Source organism: Dendrobates tinctorius, unplaced genomic scaffold, assembly GCF_039654945.1.
Source record: "Dendrobates tinctorius isolate UK_male_01 unplaced genomic scaffold, ASM3965494v1 ptg000040l, whole genome shotgun sequence".
In the NCBI taxonomy this organism is placed as follows: Eukaryota; Metazoa; Chordata; class Amphibia; order Anura; family Dendrobatidae; genus Dendrobates; species Dendrobates tinctorius.
In genome coordinates, this window is record NW_027361708.1 from 1,180,331 (window position 1) to 1,192,500 (window position 12,170).

General features: G+C 43.0%; 1 protein-coding gene across 1 annotated transcript in view; it reads left to right on the top strand.

Moving 5' to 3' along the window:
* The window catches only part of LOC141088724 (L-threonine ammonia-lyase-like), a 104,736-nt gene that overhangs the window by 60,457 nt on the left and 32,109 nt on the right, over window positions 1-12,170 (top strand). The window contains exon 7 of the mRNA XM_073574908.1: window positions 11,457-11,532. Coding sequence (XP_073431009.1) covers window positions 11,457-11,532 — 76 coding nt within the window. The remainder of the gene's footprint in view (window positions 1-11,456; window positions 11,533-12,170) is intronic.

Below are 12,170 nucleotides of genomic sequence, written 5' to 3' on the forward strand. Positions count from 1 at the left end.
TAAGGTGATTATAACTTTGTTTGCTATTTTCAAATACCTTAGTAAAATAGGGTGTGGATTTTTATTTCAAATAAAGGACTTTATTCTGGTGTTTATTATTTGCATTATGACTATGGGGTTATTAATGGAGACACCTCTCCATTACTAACCTGTGGGATTGAGGTCACCTAACAATAAAAGGTGACATCAACCCCACAACTATTATCCCACTTGTCACTGCCACAGGACAAGTTGGAAGAACCCGGTAAAGCTCTAGAATTGGTGCATCTAATAGCCGCGCCTTTTCTGGGGTGGCGATGGGCTGCCATTTTTAGACATGGGGGCAATATCCATGGCATCTTACTAGCCTGAGAATACCAGCCCCCAGCTATCTACTTTAGCTTGGCTTGGTAACAAAAATGGGGGAGACCCCACTCCATTTTTTAATTTATTTATTTAAATAATTTAAAAAAAGGCATGGAGACCCCTCTATTATTGATAACCAGCCATGATAATTCTGACATTCAAGGGTTGCAGCCCACAGCTGTCAGTTTTGCCATGCTGGTTATCAAAAATAGAACAGACCCCACATCATTTTTTTAATTTTATTTATTTATAGCGCCTGCTAATGAATACTCCCTACAGAGGCACCTGCTTTCGTTGTTATTAGTGACAGCAGACATAGGCTGATGGGAGTAGTACTCACATCAGCCAAAGTCTCTGTTACCAGTGGTAATCTTACTGCCAATCAGAGGCAGTGTATGCTGCACTGTCATCTAGATCAATGGGGTCCTGGTTCGGGTACTGTTCTTGTACCCGAACCAAACTTGTTTCGCTGAACCCGAAAATCCAGGTGTTCACCCATCTACTAAAAAGAGCAGTGCATGTAAGATGACACAGAAATCTCACAGAATCTGTAAAACTTGAAAAAGGGGGTGCTACTAAGTATTAATCATGCAGGGTGCCCAAACTTTTGCATTGGCAAATTTTCCTTTTTTGTAATTTTTTCAAATGTAAAAAAATGACAATATAGCTGATACCAGAAGTTTACATAACTATATAAAAAGACACATATGCATGTTTTTCTCAATATCTGACATGAAATCAGAATAAACCTTTCCCGTTTTAGGTCAATTAGGATTGCCATAATTATTAATATATGTCAAATGCCAGTGAGAATGTTTTAATGCATTTTTATTACTTACTGCAAAGTCTAAAGTTTACATACACTAAGATTACTATGCCTTTAAACAATTCTGGACTGCCCATATGATTATGTCAAGAGTTTGGAAGCTTCTGAGTTAATTAGAGACACACCTGTGGATGTATTTTAATGCACACCTGAAACACACTGTTTCTTTGTGTAGCATCATGGGAAAGTCTAAAGAAATCAGCCAAGATATTAATAAGAGAATTGTGGACTTGCACAAGTCTGGCCAGATAATTTGAAGGTGAAATTAGAGTCTGGTGTTTCCAATCATTGGGATGACAATCAGGTTTGAGTGGGAAACTTTTTTTTAAAAAAACAGGGATCTCCTCAAAACCTGACTTTTACATCCTTAGTAAAACAATGAATTGTGAATTAGCAAAATCAGGATATCTGTGCATGAGCTGAATCTGAGGAGAATGTGGGTAATGCAACAAGACACGACCCAAAGCCCTCTAGTTGTTCTCCAAAAGACAGGTTAATGAAGAATAAGGGTAAAGTTTTGGAATGGCCAAGTCAAAGTCCTGACCTCCATAGAAATGTTGTGGAAGGACCTGAAGTAGCAGTTCATGAGAGAAAACCCATAGATTTGAAGCTGTTTTATAGAGAGGAATCAGCAAAAATTCCTCCAAGCCAATATACAGACCTAATGAACACTTACCAGAAAAGTTTAGATGCCGCTATTGCTGCACAAGTAAGTTGTACCAAATATTGAAAGCAAAGGGTCACATGTTTTTGCTAATCAGACAGATGGGATATTGGATCTTTTTCCTCAATTTAAAAATCACAAAGTCTAATGGATGTTTTTGACTAGTGTCACGCCGCCTGCTGCCGAGCTCCCCCTGCTCCTGTCACTCCGCCTGCTACTGCGCCCTCCGCTCCCACTGCTCCTCCTCCCGAATCCCGGCACACTCACCTCTCCCGGCGCGCTCCAGAGGTGGGCGCGCGTCACCCAGCTCCTTCACTTCAGCCCCTGCAGCCGGCCTTCCATGCTCATCGGGTGCGCCTGCGCACTGCGCGCCAGTGACCCTGCCACTCATCTTCCCTGCTTGTGCTGCAGCCGCTCCACCCCTGGCTGACCCTGACTCGGAAGTCCTGCCAGCTGCCCTATATCAGGTAGCCTCGCCTCCTGCCCAGTGCCTATCATTTGTGCCTAGCACCTCTGATTCAGGTCCACGCATCCCTGCATCCTCCCAGTCTTGCACTCTTTCCTCCTGTACCTCCTTGTAACCTCCCTGTGTTCCTTCCTAGTGCCTGCCTCGTCCGTTCCTGCCCTCAAGTCTTCTCCTGTAGTATCTACCGCCACCAGTCTTGTCCGTTCCTGCTGGACCTGCCGCTGCCCCTGTGGTCTCCTCTTGTCTGGCTCCTGCTATCTGTTCCCGGGTATCAGCTTCCGCGGCGATAGTCTTACCTGGGCTTGCCCCAGACACTCCCTGTATAGGGGGTGGTCCACTTGGCCAGCTCTCCCCGAGGAGGTTCGTCGTCGTGGTTCTGCGGGTTCACTTCTGGTTCTCCTCAGCCCTACAACTAGTTTGTATTACTTGATTCTCTTTATCAACTTTTAGAACTTTTGTGAAAATCTGATGTAGTGTTAGGTGAAATTTATGCAGAAATTTTGAAAATTGTGAAATGTTCACAAACTTTTAAGCATTAATATCTTTCTGATATTTGCCAACCTTTAGGCAATTCATTCCTAGGGGAGAAGCATGACTCTTCATCAATTAGGTATACATTTAAGCTGCTTGTTCGCTAGAGTCAGTTTTGCTATCCTTTACTGTGCAGCATTAGGCTCCACATACTTTTCAAAAAGATGGGGAGGCTGGCATGGAAATGCCAATAGTCACAAAATGTTTGTGCAGCTACACTTGATGTCAAAATGTGCTCCTTTTTTAACCCAAATTTCTGGCAAAAAAGCAGTATATGTTAAATTATTTGCTAAATTTTCAAGAATCCATTAACCCAGTAACGACCACCGATATGCATTAAAACTGCGGCCGCTAAGGGCACTTATTCCCTCATTGCCGTTTTAAAACGGTCATCGGGAATAAGGCTGTAGTGCCCCCCCAGAGTTGGAAAATCTGGGGGTAGCTGAGACCCTGGAGAATATGTGATCTGTTATGATTGAGTCACCGTAGGAGGCAAAAACAAAAATGCTAGCTAAGTCCAGAAAACCAGAGAGGTTGGCAGCTATCGGATTGCAGACCCCTGATCCTATAAACACAACTAGCAGTAGCCGTGGGGGGTTCCTATGATGCCCTAGACCCCTCGATCACAGCCGGAGAATTAAATAGGTCTAAAGAAAGAAAGGGGAAATCTAAACTGCCCCAGAGCAGACCCCAAAGCAATAGGCAGCCCCCAACATATAATGACGGTGAAGCAAGATGAAAACACTAAACACAGACAGAAAGATAGACTGAGCAAAGACGGGGCCCAAAAACTACCTAGATAGGAAAGGACAGGAAGGCTGCTGTCTTCAATCCGTGAAAAACCCTATGAAAATAAGAGCCAACACACTGACAGTGAAAAAGGCCCTGAAGTCGCTTGCCTTCAAAAAAGCTATGTCAGTACTCAGGAATATTCTGAAGACAGAGCAACCGGCAAAAGGAGATTCAGCTCATCCCAGCAGGGAATGGCAGAATCCAGAAAAGCAAGGAAAACAAACACAAAACATAAATGCAAACAGGCAAAGCAGAAACTTAGCTTTAGGGAAGCAGGAATCAGACTGGTCTCCTAGAAGTCCACAGAGAAAATCACCCGCAGGGCAGGAGTGCGTCGGCAGCCTTATATCCAGTCAGTGACTCCACTCAGCCAGTCATCCTCATTAGACTCAGGTGCCTGATAATTAGGCTCATTACCTTCCTTTACCACAATAGGGAGTTCCCCAGACCTCAGTGAAGAAGGGGAAAATGAACTCACAACAGTACCTCCCCCTTGAGGAGGGGTCACCGAACCCTCAACCACGCCACCAGGGCGATCAGGGTGAGCCCGATGAAAGGCACGCACCAATCTTTTGGCATGAAAATCAGAGGCAGAGACCCAGGAATTATCCTCCTGACCATAACCCTTCCACTTAACCAAATACTGGAGTCTGTCTAGCCAGACGGGAATCCAGTATTTTCTCTACCTCATATTCCATGTTACCTTCAACCAATACAGGGTCTGGAGGTGCCACCCCAGGAACAACTGGTTCAACAAACCTCTTCAACAAGGACTTATGGAACACATTATGGATTTTAAATGTGACAGGAAGAGCCAAACGAAAAGAGACCGGATTAATAATCTCCAAAATCTTGTAAGTTCCAATAAATCTAGGCTTAAACTTAGGAGAAGCCACCTTCATAGCAATATTTTTTGAAGATAACCACACCATATCACCAATCTTAAACTGGGGACCAATGGTCCTATGTCGATTGGAAAACCGCTGGGCCTTTTCCTGGGAGAGAGATAACTTATCCACCACTTGGTCCCAGATCTGGTGCATTCTCTCCACCACAGTGTCAACACCTGGGCAGGCAGAGGGCTCCACCTGCCCTGAAGAAAATCGAGGATGAAACCCAAAGTTACAAAAAAAAGGTGACATCAAAGTGGCAGAACTAGCTCTATTATTTAAAGCAAATTCGGCCAAGGGCAAAAATGAAACCCAATCATCCTGATCAGCGGAAATAAAACATCTCAAATACGACTCCAAGGTCTGGTTTGTTCTCTCTGTCTGCCCATTGGTCTATGGGTGAAAAGCAGAGGAGAAGGACAACTGAATTCCCAGCTTGGAACAGAAAGTCCTCCAAAATCTAGACACAAACTGAACTCCTCTGTCAGATACAATGTTCTCAGGAATCCCGTGCAAGCGAACCACCTGTTGCAAAAACAGGGGCACCAACTCAGAGGAAGATGGCAACTTAGGGAGCGGTACAAGATGAACCATCTTAGAGAACCTATCACAAATCACCCAAATAACAGTCATTCTTTGAGAGACCAGCATATCAGAGATGAAATCCATTGAAATATGGGTCCATGGCCTCCTGGGGACCGGCAAAGGCATCAACAACCCACTAGAGCGAGAACAAGATTTAGACCGGGAGCAAGTCCCACAGGACTGCACAAAATTCCTGACATCATGAGACAAGGTGAGCCACCAAAAAGAGCGACTCACCAGATCTCTAGTACCAAAAATACCTGGATGACCAGCCAATGCAGAGCAATGAACTTCAGACATCACTCTCTTCTTCCACTGGTCAGGAACATACAACTTTCCACTGGGACAACGCTCAGGTTTGTCCTCCTGGAACTCTTGCAGAGCAAGTCTCAAATCGGACGAGATGGCAGAAAGAACTACCCCTTCGCCTAAGATGGTAGCAGGCTTGGTCACCACAGGAGAATCAGCAAAGAAACTCCTAGAGAGGGCGTCTGCCTTGACATTCTTAGTTCCAGGAAGAAAAGAAACCACAAAATCAAAACGTGTAAAAAACAAGGCCCACCTAGCCTGTCTAGGGTTCAAGCGTTTAGCCGATTCTAGGTAAATCAAATTCTTGTGGTCAGTGAGGACCACAACTTGATGTTTAGCTCCCTCCAACCAATGTCTCCACTCCTCAAATGCCCATTTCATGGCCAACAGTTCCCGATTCCCCACATCATAGTTACGTTCAGATGGAGAGAACTTTCAGGAAAAGAAAGCACAGGGATTCATTTTAGATGTTACAGGATCCTTTTGGGACAAAACAGCTCCTGCAACAATCTCAGAAGCATCCACCTCTACCTGGAACGGGAGTGAGACATCCGGTTGCCGCAAAACGGGGGCGGAGGTAAATCTTCGAATCAGCTCCTGAAAGGAAGCAACAGCCTCCGGAGACCAATTCAACACATCGCACTCTGCGGGATAATGATGAATGTTTATTGACACTGAATTACATGTCACGTCGGAGATGTGAAGGAGAGTGTGTCAAATGGCTGACTACGGCCGTTTCACGCTACTCGAGCGCTTCCACGCAGAGTGCGACCTTTTTCTCTTGGAAACTACTATCGTCTTGCTACGAGGTCAAGCACCCGGGAGTCCTGGACGTGAGCTCTCCGCCTGCTGCCAGCCATGGACCTTAGCACGGTAACAGCGGTGCCGTCCGCTTTCTTGTATTCAATTCAACACATCAGCACCCTTCTTAGTCAGATCAGTCAATGGCTTGGCAATACTAGAAAATTTTGCTATAAATTTCCGATAAAAATTAGCAAACCCCAAAAACTTCTGGAGGGCCTTCAAAGAAGTGGGCTGAACCCAATCATAAATGGCCTGTACCTTGGCCGGGTCCATTTCAATAGTTGACGGAGACAAAATAAATCCCAAAAATGAAATCCTCTGTACTCCAAAAAGGCATTTCGATCCTTTGACATACAGGGAATTCTCCCTCAAGATCCGGAACACAGTCCGAATATGTTCCACATGAGAATCCCAATCCTTGGAGAAGATCAAAATATCATCCAGATAGATAAATCAAAAATTTATCCACAAAGTCTCGGAAAATATCGTTCATGAAGCACTGGAAGACAGAAGGGACATTAGTGAGCCCAAAAGGCATCACCAGGTACTCAAAATGTCCCTCCGGAGTATTAAATGCCGTCTTCCATTCATCCCCCTGCTTAATGCAGATAAGATTATACGCCCCCTGAGGTCAAGCTTGGTAAACAAGCAAGCACCTCTAACTCTAGAGAATAGATCCGAAATCAGGGGTAACGGATACTGATATTTAATAGTAATTTTATTGAGGGCACGATAATCAATACAAGGCCTTAAAGAACCATCCTTTTTGGCCACAAAAAAAAAACCGGCACCTAAGGGTGAAGAGGATGGTCTGATATGACCCTTCTCCAACGCCTCCTTAATATAGGACCGCATAGCCTCGTGCTCGGGTACAGATAAATTGAAGAGCCGACCCTTGGGAAATTTACACCCCGTGCTTAGTTCAATTGCACAGTCATAACTCCTATGAGGAGGCAAGGACGCAGACTCATTCTCACTAAATACATCATAAAAGTCCGCCAAATAGTCAGGAACATCATGCGACTGAGGAGAGGTGGAAAAAAACGGAGCCTCACTAAAGGCACACCGACAACCCCAACTCACCACAGACACAGACTTCCAATCCAAAACTGGATTATGAATTTGCAACCAGGGAAACCCCAGAACAACGGCATCATGCAGACTATGCAACACCAAAAATCTGCAATTTTCTTGATGGTCTGGGGCGACCCGCATGACCACCTGGGTCCAAAAATGAGGTTTATTTTTAGCCAAAGGAGTAGCATCAATCCCCCTCAAAGGAATAGGCGTCTGCAGAGGTGTCATCGGAAATCCACAACGTTTAGCAAAATCCAAGTCCATTAGGTTTAGCGCTGCTCCCGAATCCACAAAAGCCTTGGCGGAAAATGTGGACAGGGAGCAGATCAGAGTAATTGCCAGAAGAAACTTAGGTTGAACACCACCATCAGAAAACGTGTGTGCAAAGCGTTTCTCTAGTTTAGGACAAACAGAAATAATATGCGAGGCATCTCCACAAAAAAAACACAGCTTATTACGCCTTCTGAACTCCTGACGTTGCGCCTTAGACAAATCTCTATCACATTGCATAGGTTCAGACGTCTGTTCAACCGGTGGCAACACCTCTCGTGCAATCCTGCGTTCACGTAAACGCCGATCAACCTGAATGGCTAATGACATAGAATCGTCCAGACCAGAGGGAACAGGAAATCCCACCATACTATCTTTTACGGCTTCTGACAAACCCTTCTGAAAGAGAGCAGCCAAGGCATTATCATTCCAGGTAGTAAGGACCGCCCACTTTCGGAACTTTTGACAGTACAACTCTGCAGAATCTCGACCCTGGTTTAATGCCAACAGGGTCTTTTCAGCCTGATCAATAGCATTAGGTTCGTCATACAACAACCCCAAAGCTTGAAAGAATGCGTTCACATTAGTCAGAATAGGATCATCTGGTTTCAAAGAAAACGCCCAATCCTGGGGATCGCCACGCAGCAAAGAGATGACAATTTTAACCTGCTGCGCGGAGCTCCCTGACGAGTTAGGCTTCAAGGCAAAAAATAATTTACAATTATTTTTGAAACTCAAAAATTTAGATCGATCCCCAAAAAATACATCAGGTGTAGGGATCTTTGGTTCAACAGCATGCGAACGAACAAGGTAGGCGGAAATTCCCAGCACTTCCGCAGCGAGCTGCTCCACACAATCAGACAATTGCTTTATCTCCATTGAGAGAAAAAAAATTCCCCCTACGGCCTCAGAGATATAGAGGAAAGAATATACACACACTTTTTTTTTTTTTTTTTTAAACACAATTCTTTCCTGCTATTGAGTACCCTAGGATCTGCGGTATGGCGGGTGATTCTGTTATGATTGAGTCACCGTAGGAGGCAAAAACAAAAATGCTAGCTAAGTCCAGAAAACCAGAGAGGTTGGCAGCTATCGGATTGCAGACCCCTGATCCTATAAACACAACTAGCAGTAGCCGTGGGGGGTTCCTACGATGCCCTAGACCCCTCGATCACAGCCGGAGAATTTAATAGGCCTAAAGAAAGAAAGGGGAAATCTAAACTGCCCCAGAGCAGACCCCAAAGCAATAGGCAGCCCCCAACATATAATGACGGTGAAGCAAGATGAAAACACTAACACAGACAGAAAGATAGACTGAGCAAAGACGGGGCCCAAAAACTACCTAGATAGGAAAGGACAGGAAGGCTGCTGTCTGCAATCCGTGAAAAACCCTATGAAAATAAGAGCCAACAGACTGACAGTGAAAAAGGCCCTGAAGATGCTAGGCTTCAAAAAAGCTATGTCAGTACTCAGGAATATTCTGAAGACAGAGCAACCGGCAAAAGGAGATTCAGCTCATCCCAGCAGGGAATGGCAGAATCCAGAAAAGCAAGGAAAACAAACACAAAACATAAATGCAAACAGGCAAAGCAGAAACTTAGCTTTAGGGAAGCAGGAATCAGACTGGTCTCCTAGAAGTCCACAGAGAAATCACCCACAGGGCAGGAGGGCGTCGGCAGCCTTATATCCAGTCAGTGACTCCACTCAGCCAGTCATCCTCATTAGACTCAGGTGCCTGATAATTAGGCTCATTACCTTCCTTTACCAGAATAGGGAGTTCCCCAGACCTCAGTGAAGAAGGGGAAAATGAACTCACAACAGTGATCACTGTTTTTCAGTGAATAACGGCAATCACAAAAAAGTGTGCTCACTGTTACGATGATTTTTCTCTCTTCTGACATGATATACATGTCAGAGTAGAGAGAAATGATACCCTTCTAGACACCCGGAACCTTCGCCATCCCCAAACCCTCCTGATCCATCCCCCGACCCGGTGTCATCTTCCTGGGGAAAAAATGGCAGGTGCATGCGCAGTGCACCCACCAAGATCTGCCTGCTGGTACCCGGCAACAATAGGGAATTTTTCCTATTGGTTCCTTTTGATCACTGTTATAAACCCTATCACTGTGATCAAAATAAAAAAATAATAAATCACCCTTTGTCACCCCCTTTAGTTCGATAAAAATTATAATTTTTTTGTTTTCTCCATTCTTTACAGTTGGGGTTAAGGTTAGGGTTAGGGTTGGGTTATTGTTAGGGTTGCGGTTAGGGTTGGGTTAAGGTTGTGTTAGGATTAGTGTTGTGTTAGGGTTAGGGTTGGGGTTAGAAGTGTTTTTTTTCTTTTCTCAAAGCAAAAAAAATGACAATAAGATGGCTTGTGTTGAGCGGAAATGCTCGCTATTCAAGTTTGCATTAGGTGCCCGGGTATGCACGGCGTATCGCGGATCCCTATATCTTTTTTTTGGTGCCTGACAGATGCGAAACACGCGGGGTAGGGACTCTAGCATGTCGCTCAAGCATTTGCGATATTTGGTGCATACCCAAGCACCCGATGCAAACTGGAGTAGCGAGCACTTTCGCTCAACACTAATGATGACATATTCAATATGACAACTTAATGTTATCAAATTATGTCTCATACCTGTGGATTTAAAATGCTCACTATACCTCTGGATAAAATCCTTGGATGCAGTTTCCAAATTGGGATCACTTGTGGGGGGGTTTCAACTGTTTAGGCACATCAGGGGCTCTCCAGCGCGACATGGCGTCTGCTAATTATTCCAGCAAATTTTACATTCAAAAAGTCAAATTGTGCTCTTTCCCTTCCAAGCTCTGCCGTGTGCCCAAACAGTAGATTTCCCCCGCAAATAAGGTATCAAGCATGCTCAGGAGAAATTTCACAACAAATTGTATGGTCTATTTTCTCCTGTTACCCTTGAGAAAATAAAAAAGTTTGGGTCTAAAGTAAATTTTGTATGAAAAAAATTAATTTTTTCTCCACATTACTTCAGTTCCTGTGAAGCACCTGAAGGGTTAATAAACTTCTTGAATGTGGTTTTGAATACCTTGAGGGGTGAGATTTTTAATTTTTTTGCCATATAGACTCTTCAAAGTAACTTCAAATGTGATGTGGACCCTAAAAGAAATGGTTTTGTAAATTTTGTTGGAAAAATGAGAAATCACTGGTCAACTTTTAACCCTTCTAACTTCCTAACAAAAATAATTATGTTTCAAAAATTGTGCTGATGTAAAGTAAACATGTGGGAAACGTTATTTATTAACTATTTTGTGTGACATAACTCTCTGATTTAAGGGCATAAAAATTAAAATCTTAACAATTGCAACATTTCAAGATTTTTGCCAAATTTTCATTTTTTTCACAAATAAACACAAGTCATATCAAAGAAATTTTGTCACTATCATGAAGTACAACATGTCACGAAAAAAAAAAATGTGTGATAATCCATGGGATGCATTGAAGCATTCCAGAGTTATAACCTCATAAAGTGACACCGGTCAGAATTGTAAAATTTGGCTTGGTCAATAAGGTCAAAATTTGCTTGGTCATTAAAGGGTTAATGCACTGTAATGTAATTGTTTTGCTCTATGACAATGATAGAGTTGGTTTCAGAGTTTTGAACCTAATTCTTTGTGATGGAGTGAAAGTGCTTTCTGTGCCAACCATCCATCCTATATGACAGCCATCCTGAGAGCTAATTAACACACAATTATATGTAATAATTAAAATAATTATATGACCATGGGGACCAAATGTAAGTTACAACCCCTGAAAGGATACTATTAAAATGAATGAATGGTAAAACATATTTGAATTTGTTACTATTTTCTGTTTAAGTGGAGAAAGAGACATTGAACTTTACTGTTTGTACTTTTTAGAGCTGGGGGGACCTTCGTTTGGCACAAACACATTGAAACTGACCAAGAAGCTCATAGACCAGGTTATATCAGTGCGGTGAGTACCTCTGTTTTTACCTTAAGATTCTATAGAGACTTATTGCTTTTATATACATTGTTATTTTATTGCACAAGGAGATCTTTATTAACATTCTGTCAAGCATTAAAAATTAAAGATTTTTTTGTGACAGCATAAACTTCTTTTTTTCCGATACATATTTAGTAAGATTAATGACAGTTCTTATGGTGTTTTCTAACTTTTGTAAAATCCCAGTTTGTCATGCTTATGGCCTAATAGTGATAATCACTCCGGCAATGACAATCATGACAATCGTGATATATGACTATGGGAGTCAATCACTTACCCCAGAGGTGTCATTATAGGCAACCCGTGTTTGATTGCCATGGTCATTAGTATGACACGTCATTGTTGCAGTCAGGTAAACAATGATTGGTGTGGACCGTGGAGCGTTTCCTTCAGCAGTGGTACAGGATTTGAAAGGCGAATATGTGACAGTTTGATGTTTTTAGTTTTACGCAATCAGAAAACCTCTTTATGGATAAGTTCACAAAGTTTTTTATCACAGATTTTGAAGTGTGACTTTATTGAAAAATCTGTTTCAATTACACTTTAAATACTTTTGGATGTGGATTTTGTAGCAGATCCACAGAAAAATTCCGATGAAAAAGCTCTGT